We start from the raw sequence: 23,180 nt of genomic DNA on the forward strand, positions 1-23,180 counted from the left end.
ATGAGGATTGTTGACAATGAAATATAAAGTACTTCAGAGAGGGTTAGATCTGATTTCTAAGTGGTTTAACTGAAGTATATTGTTCAGTGTTGGAGTGGTGAACAGTTACAATATTGGAATGGAACAAAAATATTATCCTCCTTTTGGATGTTCCAGGGTTGCGGAATCGGAAGAAAAATTTCCGACTCCGAGTTTTTTTATTATTTATCTTTTTTTTTTTTTCCAAATCCCCCTTCCTCATGGGAAGGGGTGAAAAACCCATAAACAGAGATTGAAATATGAATTCATTTTTATGAATATTCCTATTTTCACGTTGTATTTTATTGTAAACCTAAGATGTATACAACTTTAGAAATTCAATTTGGAAATCAAATTATCCAATAGTTGCGATTCTTAAAGTGAGATTACTTAAAAGTCCCATTAAAAAAAATTGGATAGGATTAATTTGCTTTTAATGTTTAACTAACAAATGTTGATCAAATTCTGTGTTTTCAATTTTTGAAAGCTGTAACTTGAGGGATTTATTTATTTATTTTTTTCTTAGTCAAAAAACATTTCTTGATGGGGCGGTCCTCCCCCCTCCCGGGTGACACCCATATGGTGGATACCACCTCAACTTAATCTCAGAGTTTATAAAAATTGAAATACTTAAATTCTGAAAAAAATTCCCAATAATCCCCCCTCCTCCTAAATTTATTATTTCCCCCTCTAAATCTTAAATTTCATCTTAAAAACTTCAACAAAAATATTGCACTATACTGCGAGGAGAGGTCGGGTACATGTACGTCTGGTGCAATATTTACCCAAAATCCGGCGGTATACAGCTTTGTACGAATAGCTTTTACTATAGCTACATTTCTTGGCTCAATTTTTAATTTTAGTTATATTGGCAGCTTTAGAATTAACCTTAATAAGTCTTTAGGATTAACTACAATTATTGATTGTTGTAACCAAGAAATCATGTACTGATTTTATTTTGAACTTTTTAGTGATAACCAAGCTTTCTTAGATAAAGATTACAAAAAAAAAACATTTATATTTTATCGGATCTTTTGGATTTGCACGTTTGGGTCAAACTAACACTTATTTGAATTTAACAAGCACCCTCAGAAGTTTCCCAACTTGCTCAAGCAATTCATACATTTCTTCCACTATTTTATAACTGAGATGGAGGTAAAAATTATATTATTATTTTTATTTGAAAGTGTTAACTTGGGAAATGTTAGGCAACAAAACTGTCTACTGACAGTTGTTATCACTTAAATAAAGTTCAAAAATAAGCAAACTAGGAGACAGTGTAGGTAGCTGTTACAGAAAGCTTGATAAACAATAAAGCCAGCTAGTTGCCATAATGACAAGCACTTTCTTATTAGTAGCATGTAATCAAATTAATAGGTAGTCAGTTTTTTAAAAAATGCAAGGAGAGTCAGTAAAAATTAAAGAAATTAAAAAAACCCGGAGTCGGCATGTTTTTGAGTGACTTTGACTCCAACTTGTTTACCCCAAAATCAGTTCGACTCTGACTCTGACTCCACAGCCCTGGGATGATCCCAACGTAATTCTTTTTCAGTGACTCTAACAGTCAAAGTTTAAAATTTAAAGGCATTTGGGGGCATCGACTGTGTTTGCAAACTTGATACTTATCTGTCAATGTATGTGTTGGTGAGTTTTGCAAAGTTGTCTCCTTCATGAACATTGGCAGTATTGAGCAAGTTCCTAAACATCAACTAACTTCGTTTAATTATTCCTATAGCAAATAAGATGTCAACTCTCAGAGTTCTTTTGGAAGATTCCCAAATTTGGAGGCCAAGCTCCCTAATGAAGTAAATATCTCCCAAATTTTCATAAAAACAATGAAATTCCCCAAAAAAAAAGGGTTTTTCCAGTGATAGAGAAAAATTCCTACGGCAAAACCATAGCAATAAAAAAAAATGAAGCCTTTTCATACACAAGTAGATAAGTAGAATGAGTCTGATCATTATTGAAATATGCCCCAAAGCAGAATACTTGATGTTCTGCAACGTGAAATAATTTGACCAAGTTGTTCTGCAAGTACTTCAAGCATTGTATACACAAGCAACTGACCAAATCGGGGGCGATAAATCAAAATTCACACAGGAGTTTTTTTTTTTTTTTTCAGTTTTTTGAAATTTTATTGTTGCCATGCATTTCTGTGGAATCTAAACCGACTGCGATTCTCCAAAACTATTTTATATATCCTTTCTGAAAAGCATAGAAAGAGCAAAGATGTAAAATTTTATAAAAATCCGAACCTAGGAGCCAAACCACTTTTTTTTTTGGTTAATTTTGCATGTATGAAGGAATAATTAAAATAATGTTATTCAATAATAAATTAGACTAAAATAATAACTAAAATGAGTCGAGTTAGGGAAGTGAAAAAAACACTTCAAAACTTTCAAAATAATTGAAATATATACAGGATGCAAAAGAACTGAAATCAAAAAGACATGTCAAACAATCTACTCAATTTTCAGCGATGGATGTATTTCAATGCTGGCATGTTTCCAAAACATTTGTTTATGGAGGAAATTGCAGTGGTGAAGATTGATTGGGAAAAATAAGGAAAAGGGGAACCAAAACTGCTAGAAAAATTAGATCTTTACACATTTAAAACATGAAATTTCTGCAGAAACTGCTGATTGTCGACAAATATCTTCCAACTCAACATAGAATTGTGCACAAATTCTGCAGATTTCTTTAAGTTCAAGGTAAATCTAAAGTTCCTGCAGATGACTTATCGAATTCAACATTTTTGTGAGCTTTCTGCCGAATTATCGTAACTTCCCAGAATTTTAGATTTTCTTCCAGTTTAAAGAAATCTCCAGAATTTGTGCAAAATTCTATCTTGAATTGGAAGCTATTAGGAATTGTTCTGCAGCTCATGCATTCGTTCTGCGATGTTCGTCGCAAATTTAGTAGTATTATGCTTTATGGGAAATATGTTTAACTCATTTTCCTTCTTTTTAAAACTTTTATTTTTTTAAAAAATGCAGTAAAATGTCCTGATGTTTCTCTGAACTTCCTAAATTTTTACCTGCTGCTAATAATGCTTATAATCACTAAAGAGTGCGAAACTTATGCCTTTTTTAAAATTTTCTTTTTTTTTTTACTTCAAAAAGTTAAAGTAGCAATCTTATTTCAAATTGTAGTACATGTAAAGATTGATTAAAACCAAACATATTACTTTTTTCAGGATAGTAAAATTCTGCTTCCTGATACAAAATGTGTTCAAAACTTACTGGATATGATTTTTGGAATGACGTCCTAAAAAGTCCTCGTTTTGTTGCTGCTCCGATGGTGGACATGAGTGAATTATCTTTTCGAATGGTTTGCCGCAACTACAATGCACAACTTTGTTATTCTCCAATGTTGCACAGCCAGCAATATCTTCAAGACTCGCTATATCGCCAAGATAATTTTTCAACTTGTGCAGATGATCGGCCTCTCATAGTTCAGGTTTTTCTACAAATTTTCTGCTTATACTTGGGTGTATTTACAGGCGGGCATTTGTGTATACATTTAAAAAAATTTTCATAAACTAGCTTTAAAAGTTCTTATCAAAATATTAAAATGATTTATTTTTGAACATACTTAAATCTTACATTTTAATTAAATTTTTATAATGGATATTATTTCTTTAGAGATATTTTGCATCATCTGTTTTTTATTCGATATGTGTTTAAGTATGTATAACTAAATGTTAATCCAGAAGAATGGATTTGGAATGGGAACTTGGTGGATATTGTGACCATGACAGATTTAATGTGCACACCAGTTACCATTAGTGTACATAGGGTCTTCAACCAGCAGGCATCAAGCCTACGACTCCGCTATTGTGAGTCCAATGCCTTTCTGATTACATCATTTCTACTATAACCTAAGGCGTAACGGTAAGAGGTGGGGCAATGGGTACAAAAGTACATTTCTTCTTGAACTTGTTACACATATGCATAAATTATGTAATCTTCAAAGGCATGAAAACCAGGGGTGTTTGTGATCTGAAATTTCTGTAAGTACCAAAAATTTTGGGGTGCTGTTTCTGTTTGCGTATTTGAAGAGTTTTTAAAGGAAGATATGGGAGGGGGGGTCGAGCTTCCTCATAATTTCAGCAGGAGTGCCCCCCCCCCTAAGAGCAAGGGTGGACGCCCTAAATGTCGCAAAGACAAACCCAAATTCAAAAGCCCATCCCAAGAAGCAAAGAATACCCCTCAAAAACAACCCCCTAAAAATTCAATGCTGCAGTCTGCACCCTGACCCCCCTTAGGTGGGTTATTTATTTGTTTTTTAGGACCCGTGGTCTCCAAAAATTTTACTTGAGTCACTTGCACCCCTAATGAAAAGATATGCATAGGTGTGCATATTAAAAACACATGACTGAATATTTTTAATGAAATCCAATCAAATAAAAATAATATTATAAATCTTACCCTCAAACAAATTCCCTAAATCTCAGAAAGTGGATTTATACAAATTTAACAGACACTAATAACTGAGTAATCAAGTTATTTTCTAAAACTTAGTTTAAGATTTTAAGATGATTATCATAGATCATAAAATGAACTGTTTTTGAAAATTCACCTTTGTCTGTTCTAGTGTTCATTTAATTATAAAAAAAAAAAAAAGTTGGTGAATTGTTTCTAATTCAAATAAAATGTTAATAGTTTATAATATTTCTAAATGCTATCAATAGTTAACTTCTTGTTTATAACTAAGATATTTTTTTTATTTTTTCTTAGTTGTGTGCCAATGACCCTGAAAGTTTTGTCAATGCTGGTTTAATGCTTTCATCCCAGTGTGATGGAATTGATTTAAACTTGGGCTGTCCTCAAGCAATAGCCAAAAAAGGTAATATGTTTTTTATATTATATAAAATGACCACCGTGGGTGTGAATATGAGTTTGACATTATTGAATGCAAATTTTATTATCTTTCAAAATATTTTGGATCAAATTCTTAACAGCAATTTGTTTCTAAAAATAATATAAGTAAATGCTTTGCCCAATGCTTTTGTTTATTATTTATAGTATGATTTAGAAAAACAACAAAAACCTCATTAGATACTTTACCATTCATTATCTTATTAAGGTGTTATTTGTGATAAAATAAAGGTACAATAATAATTTTATTGATTTGTGAGTAGGATAAAGCTTTGGTTTCTTATTTCTTCTTCTCTTTGATCAAGAGGTTTCTTCAAGAAAACAATAGGCTCAAACTGGTAGGTCTTGACTGCGGATTTGCAATGCAGCTCGTATGCAACATGTGATGCTTCCAAATTTTTTTTTTTTTTAATTTCAGACACGAAGCTTGTAGGAGTGAGGCTTATACTCTGGTTCATGTTTTAGAAATTTTCACCTCTCTAGCCCCTCAGAAGAATGTTAACGTTTAATATAATGCTTCTTTCCCCTCCAAATAAAAATAATGCCTATGGAACTGTTGATGCTGGGGGGGGGGGGGCGGAATGAGGTTCACTATCTCCAAAAGGGATAGGTGATGGGAGAAAACAAAAGTTGTATTTGAACTCATAGGGTTATTTTACGTAAAAATCAACAACAATAGTGTTGGAAATCTTTTTAAGAGGAGTCCTTGCAATGTAATTGTTGTGTTGAATTCCTTTCTATAGTCTGGTGGCCTTAGTGCTGAAAATGAGGTTTAAATAAACATATATTCTGACTCAAATCTAAATGAATGTTCCTATAATCATTTGCCCAATACGGTAAAGTAGCTGTTGATCTTCATTCTATTAATCAAATTCTTTTCAGGATTATATGGAGCTTTCCTTCAAGACAATTGGGACTTAGTACATTCAATAGTCAGGAAGGCAGCTGCAGATCTTCCTGTCCCTGTGACTTGCAAAATGAGAATACTCCCTGGGGCTTTCAAAAACTCTGTTTATTTTGCAAAGTATGGAATTAATTTTTGCTGAGTTTTTTCAAATTATGGGATCAAATCATGATTTTCTAAAATCTATTGAACATTTTCGACAATAATGTGATGGAATTTCTATTGCTCTTTTAAAAATTATTTGAAATAACATTGCAAGTCAATATGACAACAGTTTATTGTTTTATTTTCTTTGAAAAAATGTTTTATTAGCAAATAAACTTTTAGTAGTAATTTCTTGACATAGTTGAAACAATTTCACTGCTAACTTTTTTTTTGTCCATATTATTATAATTATCTAATTTGATTGTTTCAAATTAATTTCATCACTATATTAAATTAATATTTTGATAAGATTGCTTGATAAAAATTGTAAACACCATTTGAATGAGCTAAAAATTGGATAATGATGAATGAACAAAATTAGGTCATGAAAGAAAGCATTAAAGTGCAAAATATATTAAATGTGCTAGTTTGTATTTTTTTCATTTCAATGAAATTTTTATTTTACCGTAAAAAGTTTCGCAGTTACAATACAAAGAGGGATCTTGGCTTTTTAAAATACAAAATTTGGTTAAAATTTATGTTACATTTAATTTGTTTTATATAATTCAATTATTTTTATTTTAAATATGTTATTTGGATTATTTGGAAACATGAATTTGTTATAAAATTCTTCAGCAATTTCTCCTATGCGTTTTTGCATTTTTAAAATATTAAGTCTACAGTTTTTTTATGGCATGGATAGTGGTGGTGAGTTCATATTTGAGAAAAACATTTAAAAAAAATATTTTGCCAGTGTGTTTCACTTCATTCAACTTTTTTAGCACCAATAAAAAAACTCAACAATTCGAGCATCTATGATAGCTGTTCATATGTGACTATCATTTATTGTAATCACTTATTTTGAGAAAAATATATGTTTTAAAAAATGTGATTTTCCCCAAATCTAATCTACTGCACTAGAATCCATGCTACAATGTGAGCCAAAAGTCAGTAAACTTTTGAAAACCTTATAATTACTGAATATTTGCAACAAAACAATGAGGTTGCACTGGAATTCTCAGAAACATAGGGAATTTTTGTTTAAAAAGAAAAAAAAAACATTAATGTTAGTTCCTTTTTTGACTAAAATGTGGTGCTAATGTTTTATGTAGAATACAGTCTTATCATGCGTCGAAGACGTTTATGAATTAATTGTAAATTACCTAAACTCATTGTTTTAATGTGGCTTTAGAAACACTTTTGCTCACGCGATTTTCGAAAATTTAAGAAACTGAATTCAAAAGCAATTTTTATACAATTTTATTCTTTCCCTTCTGTGTTTAGGCATGCTATCTTTGTGTGATAAATTTTTATTTGTAAAACTTTTGTAAAAGTGAAGAATCCGCAAGAATGGAAATTCAAGGTGTCTAGATCTTACACCTTGTGACTTCTGTTTGTGAGGCTATTTAAAGTCAAGTATGTATGGAGAATGACCTGTTTTTTTGACCCCGTTGAAAGAAGCTACATGCGCCATGCATCAGTTATTCACTTTGAAATGCTTTTGAACTTTGTGCATGGTTTTTCCCATTGTCTGAAGGCTGTAATTCTCAATGATAGAAAACACATTGAATAACTAGAACATTAAACCCTTTTGTTGATTAAAAAAGTGTTATTATTATATTGTTTCATTAATTCCACTCCAGTGCCATCTTTTGGTCCAAAATGTAACAGACGTATAAAAAAAAAAACGCTCCTTTGCAAACCCTATAATTTTATTGTATATAATTCAACAAATGTCGTCACCTCAGAGCAACAGTAAGTCATCTAATCCTAGGAATAACACTAAGATATCCTACTGTTGCTCTGATCTTTGACCTGCTCCTACTGAATTTTGGATCACCTTGCACGTTCATATAATTATTTTTATTTTATTTAACTTATTATTTTTATCATATTGAACATGTGATATTGTGTACAGATATTTATGAATTTGTTGCTATAGATAATGTTTATGTATATTTTCATGTAGAATGTTGGAGAATGCCGGCTGCTCTGTATTAGCAGTTCATGGAAGAACACGAGAACAAAAAGGTCATGCTACTGGTCTTGCTTCCTGGGACGCTGTTAAGGAAATAAAAGAACAAGTCAAAATTCCAGTTATTTCCAACGGAAATATATTATCCTTTAGTGACATTGAAAATTGTTTGAAATATACTGGAGCCGATGCTGTCATGTCGGCAGGTATTGTGAAAGTATCACTATCATTGTACTTCCTTAAGTACATTCAGGACCAGTAAGAGTTTGGTTGCTTCATGACACTTGCCCTCATTTCTTTTTGTGTTTTACTTATTGTAAATTAGTCAATATCAGAGACACCGACTTCGAAAAATTATTGAGGGGGGAGGGGGATGTCCTTGGTGGGGGAAGGGGTATGAAATCCCTCCAGTTAAAGGGGGTTTGGAGGTCATCCAGCGGAAAAATTTTAGATTTTCATTCCTTAAAAGGCAATTTTATGTATTTTCTGATGTGTTTGCTTTTTGCATTAACCAGCGGTGTGTGCCGTGGCATCTTGAAAATACAAGAATTAAAAACTTGGTATACAAATTTTATGGTTCAATTAGACAATGTCACTTGTCTTAAGAGACATTTTTACAGTTATGTTTTGTAGTTAGGGGTGCAGTGGACTTATATTGATTGTAGCTGTTGACCTAAAACCATTTTTTAAAGTCCACCAAACTTTTCCCTCATTTTTGACGCAAAACATTGTCATAGCAGTCCTCCCTTACTATAACAGAAAATGCAAGTTTAGGCACATGAGAAAACTTTTAGTAAATTAAAAAGGGTATTTGCCTTGATATTTAATTTCATTAAAGCCAACAAATTCCGAAAAATTTCACAATTGTCATTAACACTCCTCAATCAAAAAGAAACTCCGTCTCAAGTAAAGCACTGGCCACTCCCTCTAAAAAAAGACACACAGACACAAATTATTTAAGGGGGGGGGGGAGGGCCTCAAGCCCCATGGAGTCGGCGCTAGTGGTAAATATATGAGGCGTTTATTATTAAGACCTGCTCAATCATTTTTTAAAATTATATAGGAAAGACAAAAAACAGTTCATATTCTGCCCATGCAATTTTTCTGTAATTTTTTTCTATTTAAAAACATTTGAAGTTCGACTTTATTTTTGCTTTCTATTTTAAACAAGCATTATTTCCTAATGATTTACTGATAAAAAATTTTGGATTGTGCTGGTTTTGAAGTAAACTGTCTTATTTTTATTTTTACATTTCCATTCAAATTTTAATTAAGGTCAAGAGATTTCTCGTCTTTACTTTATCTGCTATTATACAGTCAAAAATGTTAGTTGTTAAGCAGTTGATTATAATAATGTTGATGTTACTAGTAAGTTTTTGCAGTGGTAAATAATTATGGGATAATAAATTTTGATTTTAGTAATATATATATATATATATATATATATATATTCTTTGACACTGTACGCTTTGAGTTCAAAGTTGAGAAATTATTATGGTTTTGTTAGAATTTGTTTGCCAATTTATTGGAAACACTAAAAAAATTCTGGTACCTATTTAACTGAATAAGTTACTGTTAAGAGTATTTAGAAACATAACTTTTGAAAATTACTTAGGGTAAACACACCAGTTCTGGCCAGTGCTTCAGTGGTGGCCACTTCAAAGTTTATATTTGAAAAAATAGTATTCCAGGTCCTCTAATGCATTCAAAAGTGCATCAAACGTGCAGGAGGTAATTTAAATCCATTCTGAAGCCTGGAATTCTATTTTTTCAAATATAAACTTTGAAGTGGTCACTACTGAAGCACTACTAAGCAATGGCCACTACTGGTGTGTTTACCTTACTTTGAAATGTTTTTTGACTGATCAAATAAATTTTATTGCTCTCTTTAAAAAAAAAAAAAAAGGATAGCATATCAATGCAATCATGCTCTTTTTTATAATTTCACAGAGGCTCTTCTTCATAACCCTGCTTTGTTTTCTGGACAAAACCCTCCAGTTTGGGAAATTATAGAGGAATATTTACAAAATGCTGAAAAATATAACACACCTATCAGACACATCAGATGCCATCTATTTAGGATTCTTTATTTGTGGTAATTTTTCATTTTATGAATCTAATCATTTCATTTCTTTGGCATGGAAAACATACAAACTTGTTAGTCAGGTAATTTTTTACCAATTTTTAGCTAAAGTAAATTAAATTGTAGTTACAGTTGTGCCTCGACTTAAGAAAATCATTAGAACCAAAACTTTTATACTTTAAATCAGGGTTATTCGTAATATCAGGGTGCAAAAAAAAAAAAAAAAAAAAAAATCACTTGTCTTATCTGAAAGCCCTAATAAACAACTGCATAAAAATAGCCATAAATAGAAAGTGTACACTTTTTATTTGTTATTCCATGACTTATTGCACACTAGTTAATTTTGAAATTCTGAGAAATAGGTGTTTGACAATTTATTTGAAATTGACTCAAAATAGTTTTCTCTTTTGACTTAATGGAGAGAAGAAAATACTGTGTCATTTATAGCCTGCTGCAGGAGGTATGAATTTATAGTTTCCAGGTCATGTAAAGCATTAGAAAAAGTAACAGTGCTAATGGAGTTTCATTTTCACTTCCTGCACCACAATCGCTGTTCATTGGTTGCCCCATTGCCCGTCAAAAATTGCTGATTCCAAAAACAAAGTCTTTCTGTTTCGGACAATTTGGATGCATCATTTAGAAAATAAGCCAGCATTTCCAAACTCAAATTAACAAAAAAAAATTTTTCGGCTGTTAAAATAATTTGTTAATTTGAGGTTTATTATTCGTTAAATAGAGTTTTTTGCCTTCATTTTACTCGGGGGGGGGGGGGGGGGGGGGGGGGGGGGGGGGGATTCGTTAAAACGCGAAATTCATAAAATAAATGTTTGTTAAATCGGGGTCCAACTGTATTTTAAAAAAGTTTGAAGTGTTGACTTTATTATGCAGTAAATGTGCAGTATTGTAATTTAAATAGAAAATTAATCCAGATTCCAAGATACTGATAAACGCTCTGGTATAAATCTGAGAAAATGTTGAATAATGATATTCTGCTATTCACAAATAATTTTATACACTGAGAATAATGATAGATAGAGTATTGATGCTTGGCAGCTTCCTGCAAATGTCTGTTCTCTTCACACAGACAGGTCTCTCTAAGTGTCTTTTGAATTTGTATAGCCAACCTACAAGTGACTCGTCATTAGGTTCGGGTATTTTAGCATAGATTTTTCCTTAAAATTGCATGAAAAATGACTGCTTTATGCATATCCTGTTATCTGAATCAAAAAGAAAAAATATATATTCTTAATTTAAATGATTCTGTTTTTAGCTCCAAAATTCTTTTCAATACTCCTGACCGTTGATGTTGACTTAAAACTCTAGCTACTACATGCATTTTATAAACTTGGATTCTCGATTCTAAACTCCTCGCTTTTGATATATTCTTTCTTCCTTTATATGCACCAAAGTTCTCTACTCATCTATTGGTTACATTTTCTCATTTAATTTTTTGAACAACGAAAAAAAAAGGAAACCTGGTATATAGTGCAAAACATTATCCAGAAACATGACGAAATCTGTGTAAACTGCACAGAATTTGCCAGGAGGGGGCCATTGTTTTAAGTTATTCAAATCTCAGGTTAACCTAGAAATTAGGAAAAACTACTACTTTAGTAGGGCTGTGAGCTCTTGGAACAGCTTACCAGAAGAGGTGGTAATGAACAAGTGAGGGGATAGCTTTAAGAGGGCTATTGATCTTCATTGGGGACTAATAAATTGACAAGGATCAGCCTAGCTGGATCCAGAGCATGTTGCTGGTCATCACATTTGTATTGTATTTGTAACTAGTGGTACCCGCATGGCTTTGCCCGTAGTAGAAAAATTAAAAGATCTTTTGGTTCGCCTGTATATTTACAAATAATGTATAGTGAATTTTCTCGCCAACTGGCTTGTACCCATGTTACGGTTCCATGTTATGATAATTTCGTGTCTTGCCAATTGACTTGTGCCCATGTTACGGTTCCACGTTATGATAATTTCGTAATTTACTCATCCATCTTATGATAATTTTGTTCTTAAAATTGGAATAGAAAAAGAACCACATCGAATTTTTAAAAAATCGCTTCGAGGTGCACACCCCCATGCTACAAACTAAATGTGTGCCAAATTTCATGAAAATCGGCCAAACGGTCTAGGCACTATGCGTGTCACAGAGATCCTGACAGACAGAGAGACTTTCAGCTTTATTATTAGTAAAGAAGACTTGTGCACCCTTGCTGCACCAAGAAAAATGATTGGTTTGACTGATGCAAGCATGTTTATACAGAGGATAGGAGAAACATGCCCAAAGTAGTTGTTTTTTTTCTGTAAAATATTTAAGAAAGGCTGTATTATTAGTATATTAAATAATCTTCTTTCAAAAATTCAGGATATGGCTTCAAAAATCAAGATGGATGGCTACAGTAGACTCCTTCTTCCAATTCAAAGTTCCATTTCAATTCTTATGAAATAATAACATGAGGAAAATGTATAACACATTTGTTCATTCTTCTTTCCACAAATTTACCCCTGTGCATTTAATATAAAGATTGTATCTATAGCATATACACTGTTATGGTATTTTTACTTATTATCAAGTTTCAGAATCTCAACAATGATCAAAATATACCAAATAAGGCACTCTTTTACCAATGTATAAATTTAAAAACTTATTTTGTCTTAAAACATATGTTTAATCTTATTATTTTTATTATTTATTTGTATGTTTTATTATTATTATTTAATCAATATTTCTCTCACATTTATATCAATTTGAACACCGCAAATTTTGCGGGAAATCTGCCTAATAAAGAAGCAATTTGCACCTATCATGCCATGATGGATGATTTTATGGTTAATGTTAGCATTGGTAAAATTGAGCATTTTCGACCAATGATTCTCTATTTTTCCCCTATTTTAACAACATATTTTGTAAAATTTATTTTCCTTATAAATAGCATAATACTTTTTTCTTTCACCCCATTGATCAATAATGAATTTTCTTATCTGTAGTATTCATCAAGATGATAAACTGCAGAAAGTGTTAGCAGAAGGATCAACATTATCTGACTTTTATTCTGTCTGTGATATCTTGAAACATTTTCCACAGAAGCATATGGAGTCTTCCATTGATAATACCAAGAGTACCGAACATTTAACCAATCACCATTCTCCCAATTCAGAAAACAATGGTAATAAAATGCTGGTCTCTGAAAGTGTATTATATGTAAAAAAAGAGATGGATTGCAATGAAAATTACAGTATTCAGTGTTTGTTTGAAAATTCTGCTTTGAGCGACACTGAAAATGACAACCATAGACTGCTTGAAAATACAGTAGGAATGGAAACAAGCTGTCAGAACCCTGCACCTGTGTCACATTCCATGCCTATATGGTTATGCCATTCAAGACCACGTATATTGGATAATGGGTAAGAATGTTTGTCTCATGCTTGATAATTTACTGATGCATTTTCATACCATTTGTTTATGTAGGTTTCAATTGTAATTGGGCATTTCCACTGGTAACTGACTGACATTTTCTAAGCAAAACCGCAACCATTTTATTACATTACACGCAAAATAGACATTATTTTTACAATCTTTTACTCTGGTTCCTTTTAAGCTGAATTTAGTGTTAGTATTGAATTTTGAAAATATTTTTTGGTTGAGTTTTGAAAAATAGTTAAATGCATGGTAACTGACTGACATTAAAATGCTCTAGGTGTCAGTCAATTACCATCTTTTTAATTATTTTTTAAAAATCAACCGAAAAATATTTTCAGGATTAAATTAGTACATTAAATTCAGCTTGAAATGAACAAAAAAAAAAGAAAAAAAGTAAGATTGTTTTTTTAACACTGTATGTTTTGCGTGGAATGTAACAAAATGCTTGTGGTTTTGCTTCAAAAATGTCAGTCAGTCACCCATGGAATTCCCCAATTTTATATTTGTCACTATTATTAGTAATTTGTTTGTTTTTTTCCCCCATAAATGAGCCATATAGTATCAAAACCTCAAAACCAACCTAATCCATGAATCTTCAAAAGTTCTTTTCTTTCATATTTTGATGTTTCTTTGTCAATATTACCACACTACTTAGTGATTTGGAACAAATCCCTCTCAATCAGGTTGAAAACTGCTGCTAAACACTGGTTTGACTTTAAAACCAGATTAATCTAAGCCCCAAGCCTAAATTTTTGAGAGGGCAGAAATTCTCAATTTGCGTAACAATGATTTTTTTGCCAGATGGAACTTGAAATTTTGACAAATGAGGGTTATCATGCCGAACGGAGCTCCAAATTTTGTCTAGAATTTCTGGAAGATCACAGTGACCTCCCATTGGGAGGAAGCCTTTGAATCTAGGATTCTACTGGAGGGCTGCTGTAAAAAGGTCACAGGTGGCATGAAGTTTAGAAAATTTAATTTTTTTCACCTTTGTAAAATTCAGTTAGCTGAGCTTGAGATGTTTTTTGCCTCTCTCCTCTAAAATTTTTAAAAATGATTGAGCTGGTTTTGATAGTTAATGTTTCAAATGTACTATAAAATGTGGATTTTGAGCAATTTTAAAGTTTTTTTAGAGAACTCTGACTTTTGTTGTTAGGGTCATTAGTTCTAACCTATTTAGCATGTGAGTCGTGCAATATGCTTTTTGTGCTATATTTAATTTTCATTAAATAAAATTTAATACAGTAGAGCATTGCTTCCCAAACTTTAAAGTCAGCAAACCCCTTTCATAGACCCCATTCAATGCTCAGTGCAGACCCCTGTCATTAGAGTGTATAGATACTTGTAGCAAGTAGATAATTGAACTTAATTGAATTAACCATTAGTAATTCGAAGGGAACATCACTATTTTTAAAAAATATCGGCACTTTACAATGCTTGAACTTTATTTGCAAAATCTGGAATAGAAAATTCAAATTGAACAGACAGAGATCAATCTTTACTAATAATAAAGCTGAAAGTCTCTCTGTCTGGATGTCTGTAAGATGTCTGGATCTCTGTGACGTGCATAGCGCCTAGACCGTTTGGCCGATTTTCATAAAATTTGGCACAAAGTTAGTTTGTAGCATGGGGATGTGCATCTCAAAGAGAGTTTTCGAAAATTCGATGTGGTTCTTTTTTTATTTCAATTTTAAGAACAAAAATATAATAAGATGGACAAGTAAATAACGAAATTATCATAACGTGGAACCATAACATGGACACAAGCCAATTTGCGAGAAAATTCACCATACATTATTTGTAAATATACAGGCGAACCAAAAGAGCTTTTAATTTTTCTATTACGGGCAACGTCGGGCGGATACCACTAGTGGGTAATAAAGTGGTTGAATTTCAAAATTGAACATCAGATTAAGGGTAATAGTGAGGTTGTTTTAACTGATGCTATTTTAATATAATGGGCTGCATTGTTGATAGCTAAAATCGAATATGAATCAGCATTTAGATAGCTTTGGTATTTAGTTTTGATGGCTGCATATGTTGAAAATCTGGTTTTGCATTGATTAGTTGTGACAATTTGAAAAACTGGCTTTGCTTTTTCAACAATGGTACTTTTTATTTTCCAGCCAAAACCAAAAATGAAGGTAAGCACAGACTAACAAAAATTTTAAGATCTAAGCTGCACGGTAAAATTTGTAGGCTCCTGGCAAATTATTTTTTTTTAGTGTTTGAGGGAAAATTTAATATAATATGGTTTTTAAAATACTATTATTCTGAAGGAACTAATCGCCAAGGATTTCCTTTTAGTCAGACTTGTCGGACCTTCGAGGTAGATTTAAAGGGTCCATCCAGAAAGGTAGATTTCAAGGTGCAGTTTGAAGTTATGTTTATCCATGGCCTCACTAAATACACTTACAAGCCTTGACAATTTTTGACTTTTCTGTTTTAAACCAAAGCAGCTCATGCATCCACCAAACAATATCAAGGTTTCAATGCAGCTCATGCATCCACCAATCATAATCAATGTTTCAAAATTTGTTTATATTTTTGATTGGACGTTGCTCATTTTGACCTCAAGAGGCACCACCAAGAACCCCTACATCCTCCAATCAATGGCAAAGTAGTGGGAACAAGGGTGGCCTGTAGAGCCCTCTTTGTTGCCATGGGTTTCAGCGATTGCCCCAGCCCGTAAGTATTCAGTAGAGCCATGTTCTATCCAACACAAATATTTACATGACGACAAGCTGTACAGTTTTGTCAAAACTGAAAACAGTTCAATCTCCCATACATAATCATGCAACATTATACCTTAAGATTAGTATTATATTAGATAGTAGTAGGGCTCACAAAAAACAACTCCTTGCTTCATAGGTGAAAGTTTTAGTTTTGAAATGCAAAATTTAAATATCATCAAATGTTTTTAAAACATTTTATTTTGAAGTTCGCCACGAACCCCTACTAAGGTTCGGTGGACTCCCTAGGAGGGGTCGGCAAACCACAGTTTGGGAAGCCCTGCAGTAGAGTATCAATCATCCAAATGCCGATCAATCGAAACAGAAGTTGGCCTGTAAGCAGCATATTCAAACTGGAGCATGACGCAGAAATTCCATCTGCAGCCTTGTCAATTCTCAACTATTTGTAAGACATGTGATATAAAGTGTGCACAATTTTGTATTTAAAATGGCCATTTTTTAAATTACTCTTATGCCCTTCTGTTATTTTTCCCTATAAATTTTACATTATTTAACACTAACATTATTTAACCCAACTGGTCCCCTTTTCCTCCTAAAAGTCCTCTTTTTGGTTTCAAGTCCCTAAAATCTTTCCAAAATCTAGTCCTTATTTCCCCTTTTTTCTTTAAAACTTCATTTTCCTTTTAAATTTTCCCTGTAACCTATTTTATTCATTTGCATTTGATATTTTTATTTTAACTATATGTATGTGTTGTTCAAAATACCTCTACCATGATAATTTGTAAGTAAATCATCAAATCAAATAGGAGCATGACAGCTAGAGTTTGAAGCTACTGTTTAGGTGAAATAAATTCATTCAGCATAGTTATTTGTTTGAACCAAAAGTAATTATAATTGCAAAATAATTTTTCAGCAGATTATAGAAAATCCGCAAATAGACTGTTTACCAATTATAGATAATCGAGAAATTAGTCCTTGAGGGATTAATGCCGATTAATGAGTGTATCCCTAATTTTAATCTTTAAGAGTTAAGATTTAGGTTTTTTTTTGGTCGTGTTTTCCTAGAGACATATTAAACATCTGTTGGGAGCAGGGCCAGATACAGACTATTATTTTAGGAGGGTGGGGGTCACCCAAAAAAATACCTCCTAACCTCATGAATGAATTTACAGTTTTGGGCATGAAAAATTTCTGAAACTGCTTAGGTGTTAATAAAAACCACCAAATCGGCCAGGGATAAGACATAAATGTTACGAATTAATTTCACAAGCAATGAAAAGTAAGTAGTAGTGTTTCAAATATTTATTTTCAAAAACAATTGAGGAATTGAAAGCTTACTCAAACCATTTACCTTTTATTCCTCCCCTTGTATCCGCCACTGGTTGGGAGCACTGATTCATTATTAAATATTTGGTTATTATGTAAAAAATCAGTTGTCTTAAAACTACCCAATTTTGTTGAATAATCTCTGCTATACTGTACTGTGCATGTAAATGTCTGAAGGATTTTCTAACATGAGGTTCTTGTTTCTTTTTATGTAGGACAACAAAAGGCTGTTACAGCAAATACTTTAATAATTCCTCAACAAAAGAGGGTGTTGAAATTTCAGATTTAGGCTTATCTGTGAGTATTTAAATTGTAGATTTTTCATACATATTTTATTCTTTCGTGTTAATCAATGAAGAAATCTACATGATGAAATAGTTTCTTTTAAATGTATGTGCTTAGGCCTCTTTTAAAAAAGCCTTTCAATTAAATTTAAAATTGTGAAAGCATTCCCCTAGCTAGAGTTACAATCACAAAAATGGACCCTTATTGAAATTATTAGCGTTAATTAGCATGATGACATTTTTGCAAGCCTTAATAGTTTTTCTATATCAGTTTTATATGAGCTACTATTTCCTTTATTTTTCTGTTTTTTTTTTTTTTCTTTTTCTTTTTTTAATTTAAAACTAGAATTTTTCCTTTTATCCTATCTTATTAACTTTTTTATGAAAATTGTTAAAATGTATGTAGAATGAACGATGGCTAGCTATTAGGACTGTATATTTTGGAGGGAGGTCTTAGGAGTATGTTGGACTAGTATCAATTATATTGTATTTTTTCTTTCATTTTGTGATCAATAGTTGACTCTAATATTTCTTTAAGTCGTATAATTAAATTACAATCTGCAGTACTATAGAACACACTTTTTTCTAGGGCAAGGAATTTATTTTTGGAGCATCCTATTCCTTTTTTTTTTTGGTGGACTGTTATTATCCTTGTATGCCTTATTGCCGTATTACCGTACCCTGTTTCTCTTTTGATGAGAACCTTGTTGCTGTGTTTTCAATTCAAACCTTTGTCCTAAATCAGTACTTTGGATAGGTTTTAAAAATAAGACACAAAGAAGTATGAAACTTGATTTTTTTCTTTTGCCTTGCCTCATCTTGTACGCAGTGTAATTCTTTAACCTTTTAATTGTATTTTTTTTCTAACTAAATCTGTATGCATGCCATTTAGATTAGGGCTATCGAGAAGGTTTGTTAGTCAAGTCAGAGACTGGGGGCCAAGCTCAGATTTGGAATAGTGTAAACTGTTGAGGATAAGGTTATGGGAAGGGGTGGAGGAGGTGATGATAAAACTGACATCTAGCCTGTCGTGACACTTGGGGGCCCTGGTTTAGACTACTTTTCCGAGGCTGGTAAGTTTCTCTAGTATCTATCAATGCAGAGTCAGAGAAAAAGTGACCAACTCCAGGAGTTTTAGAGCCTCAGACTCCTTTACTCCAAAATCAGTTTGAATCTTACTCCGCAAGCACGGGCAGAGTTGTGGACTTTGAGAGAAAATAACCGACTTTGGTTCCTTTACCCCCAAAATCAGCCTGACTTCGCAACCCTGATATCAATATTATCTTCTGGCCTAATACAGCCTTTGTTCTCTTTTAGTTAATATAGTAGAACCTTAGTAACTCGACACCACAAGGGAACATGAAAACATGTTGACTTAAGCGGATGTCAACTTACTGAGGTTCCATAATTTTAAGTCCTGAACAGTTTCTGCATCACTTACTTACTAATGCTTAACATTCATATTATGAAAATTAATTCCAGTAAATGTTTCTTTTTGATTTCTTTTCTTTTTTTTTTTGAAAAGTACATAATAAAATCATTAATATTATTTGAGTATGTCATGATGTCATGAGGAATAAATACACAATTTTTGAAAAGAGAAAAAAACTTTTTGTCAGTCAGATCTGTTAAAGATAAAAAGTCTTGCTCTCACTAGCTTGAAAATCATGTCATGGTGCCTTTTTTCTCAAGAGGACTCCCCTGGATACATTTAACCCAATATTTCCTAGCCTTTTAGAATTGCACTACCAGCAAAGAGTGTGGTGGCCAACTCCTCTGGATAAAAGATGGAATTCTCTAAAGTAGCTTTCCAGAAAAGGATTGATTGAGCTAGAAACTAATGCATAAAATTCTGAGAAAAGGTCAATGTGAAAGAATGTTGATAGCGAAAATTGAGCTAAAATAGCAATTGGATGTCAACTTGTAAGGGTTCCTGCATGTCTGTGTCAAGTTAGATAGGTTTTCGCCCATTGAAATTGGCATTTGGTCAACCATAAGAGAAATTAATGTTGAGTTGCTGGGGTAGTAGAGGTACGGAACAGGGAACCCCGCTCTGCTTTGCCATCTGGGGCTTCCAGAGAACGGACCTTTCGGCCGGGGCCCCCTTACCCATAAGGGAACGAGATCTAAACCACTTACGACTCTAGACACCGTGGACCCAGGTACGGACCTGACTCCGGTGGTGCCCATTGCCTACTCACTGTTCCACTCGATAGCCATTGGGCAGATACAAATCTGCTCACACGCAAGTAAAGAGTGGTTGTTTTACATACGTGGATGCTACACCATCGTAAAACCCTCCCCATTTACCCGGGCTTGGGACCGGCATAGGGACGGGCCCGGTCCCCCAAAGACCAGACCCCACCTACGGCTGGGTTGGGGGGGGGTTAGGGGGGTAGTAGAGGTATCTGCATGTCAAATTACTGAAGTTTCACTGTATTTTCTTTAAAATAAGTGGATCAAAACTGTATGTCAGAATTGTAATGAAGCTCCCATGACAGCAAAGCACTTAATGTGATTTTTAAAAAATAATTCTAATTTTATTCTCAGAAAAAGAAATTTAGAAAAGCCTTATATCATGAGAAAGTTATTGCTGCCAAGAAAAAGAAAAGAAAGGCTCAAAAACTCAGGAGAAAACAAAGAATAGCTGAAGAAAAGTCAACTAAAAATGAAGATGTTGATTATAACTCAGGTATGATTCCAGAATTTCTGTTCTTAGAACTAAAACCATAATCAGTTGTTCCTTTTTATCTCTTTATTTTCTTATGTTATTAAAAAAATCAAACGTTCAGAGCATCGTCTTTATTCAAAAGTTTGATATATTTGATTTATTGGAAGAAAGAAAATGATTATACCAATTGCTAGAAAATTCTGTCAGATATGATTGTATTTGGTTCATGATTGTAACTGAAACCCTCTTGGATGGACATTCCCTGAAACTCAACACCAGGCGTTTTAAAAGCACATTTAAATGTCCCAGAAGTAGTTGTTGAAACTAAGATACAGTCAAACTCATTTATAATGAAAATATTAAAAATATAATGAAATATTCAAATGTATAGTTTTCGAATCTCCAAATACTTTTTTCCCTCGATATTAATATTTTATTAAAAATACAAAACATGTATAAAAATATGCTTGATGTTGTCTTTGAAGTGCATTTCAAATTTTCAATAGGTAAAATATGTTTTTAAATGCATAAATGATATATCGTCACCTCAGAGCAACATAAAGATGTTTTAGTGTTATTTTTGGGATTAGATATCTTACTGTTGCTCTGAGACGACGATATATCTATATCTGTCAATTTATCCACATTATGTGTTCTATTGTTTTTTTTTTATGGTATTGATTTTTCTTTTTAAGTACCTGTAAAACAATTTTAAATTAAAAAAAAAAAACTTTGAGATTTTTGCTGTCAACCTTCTTTTTACATGTGTCAACTGATGTTCTTAGCTATTTTGAGACTCCCTTTTTGCACATTATGCATCTAATAAAGATGCTTAAATTGCACGATTTTGTATACTGAATTACTCCAATGTTACCAAACGGGAACATAGAAGTTTGGTAGCTCATGCAGGATACATTTTTGTCGCAACATTTTATCCACATTTCATAATATTTGTTCATCAATATGATCCCTACTTATTACCACTTTGAAATTTCCTAAATATTAAGCTTTTTTTTTTAAAAACATTTTGTAAAAAGAAAATCAATCATCTTGAAAATCAACAAAAACGGAATTTTCAGCCGATATTTGTATGCAGCAGTAGTTCTAAAAGAGGAATATTTTTTCTTCCCAAAAGTCAAGTTTGCTTTTGATGATAAAAATGATTTTTCTTAAATCTTCATAAGCAAAACTTTTTTATTTTTATTTTATTTTATTTATTATTATTGAGCAATCACGATTGCTTATTGCTTTCATTTGACTGTTTTGATGTCCTATGATTTTATTCCCCCCCCCCACCACCCTTTGCAGCACCACCGTCGACCAGTCCCTCCCAATGCTGCTCCTCTAGCGAAAACCGTCTCCAGGTTGTGCCAATATCCTACACTTATACACATACATACACACACCTACACACACGTACATACACCTACACCAGCGGTTCCCAACCTTTTTGATTGTGCGGCCCACCAGTTTTGTAGAAAACAAGATTGAGGCCCACTAAATACTACACATTACTTGTACAGCCAAAATTTACTTTCTGGAGGGGAGGGGGGAGGACCTATTCATAACTGTTCTTAAGCGTATTAGGACTGAAAGTGCGGTAAAAACAAGAGTTCTGGAGATGTTACTTCCCTTTTCTTGTGCAGTAATTAATTGTTCTTGTACAGTATATTTATATATATTGCACCACAGATATAAATATACTGTACAAGAAAAATTTTCGAAGTAATTTTTAATGAAGAAAATACCTTTATTGCATTCACTTTGCTGGCACAGCTGTAAGGCAACTCAAAAAGAAGCCATCAAAGTTAAAGTTCCATGGGATTCTTGGCGTTTTTTCTCTGCAAGGGAGTTTATATCTGAATCAGTTTTGATCTCAAATAATTTGCAACATTCAATGTATTTCTATATTACTTTTGTTTTTTTAAACTGCAATAAAAAGTCTCATTCAAATAGGTAGGTTGTCAAAAAGCCTCTCAAGTGTCTCAATTCACTAGTTAGTTATGCCAGTTCAGCAAAAGAGTAGCATTTTTAGTTTGACGCTTGAAGATAATACTAAGTACTTTGACAATTTTCATTAAAGAAGTTTCTGATTAATTAGATTTCATCTTCCATTATCTGGGAAAGTTCCTAAGAAATATGAAAAATCTTAATCCAAAAGTTCCTTATTGGCGATGAGCCAGGGAGAGTTTTTGAGTGACAGTATATCTAATAAGTGAATTTTCGCGAAAAACCGAAATTAAGACCCCAAGTTTTATCTTGATTCAGATTCTCGACCGGTCTCCGGCCCAGTAACACGCTGTTCGCGGCCCACTTGTGGGCCGCGGCCCATGGGTTGGGAACCGCTGACCTACACACACACACAAACACACATGCATACATACAGACACACAAACACACACACACACGCCTGCACACAGACGCAACCACACACGCCTACACACACACACACGTACCCCTACACACAACCACACATACCTCCCGCACACAAATACACACGCCTACATGCACACACACTTGTGATTGCAAAAAACATAATTTTAATTAAAGATGTCAAAATTCAAATTAATTTTTCTTTATTATTATTATTTTATTATTTTTTTTTCTTTGCTGTTCCCGTTTAGGAACATTAGCATTTTAAGGATTAATTTTTGCTTTACAATAGTTGATTTTTAACTGTACTATGGTTATTGCTTCTCTTTATTCATTCTTTTATTTGTTTAGTTGTATGGTTATTTTTTTTTTTTTTAATGTGAAGCTAATGGAATAAATACTCTT

At 32.8% G+C, this 23,180-nt stretch overlaps 1 protein-coding gene across 4 annotated transcripts in view; it reads left to right on the top strand.

The window, feature by feature from the left end:
* Positions 1-23,180, top strand: part of LOC129223420 (uncharacterized) — a 33,571-nt gene that overhangs the window by 2,699 nt on the left and 7,692 nt on the right. For 2 of the 4 annotated variants that reach the window (XM_054858018.1, XM_054858020.1), the window contains exons 2-9: positions 3,215-3,477; positions 4,758-4,866; positions 5,781-5,922; positions 7,916-8,127; positions 9,872-10,016; positions 12,996-13,412; positions 17,663-17,744; positions 20,282-20,423. In XM_054858018.1, the coding sequence (XP_054713993.1) occupies positions 3,244-3,477; positions 4,758-4,866; positions 5,781-5,922; positions 7,916-8,127; positions 9,872-10,016; positions 12,996-13,412; positions 17,663-17,744; positions 20,282-20,423 (1,483 nt within the window). In that variant the 5' untranslated portion in view covers positions 3,215-3,243. Of the gene's footprint in view, positions 1-1,794; positions 1,824-3,214; positions 3,478-4,757; positions 4,867-5,780; positions 5,923-7,915; positions 8,128-9,871; positions 10,017-12,995; positions 13,413-17,662; positions 17,745-20,281; positions 20,424-23,180 lie in introns of those variants that run through there. The other 2 variants (XM_054858019.1, XM_054858021.1) reach the window with 2 other exon arrangements.

Source organism: Uloborus diversus, chromosome 5, assembly GCF_026930045.1.
Source record: "Uloborus diversus isolate 005 chromosome 5, Udiv.v.3.1, whole genome shotgun sequence".
Classification (NCBI taxonomy): Eukaryota; Metazoa; Arthropoda; class Arachnida; order Araneae; family Uloboridae; genus Uloborus; species Uloborus diversus.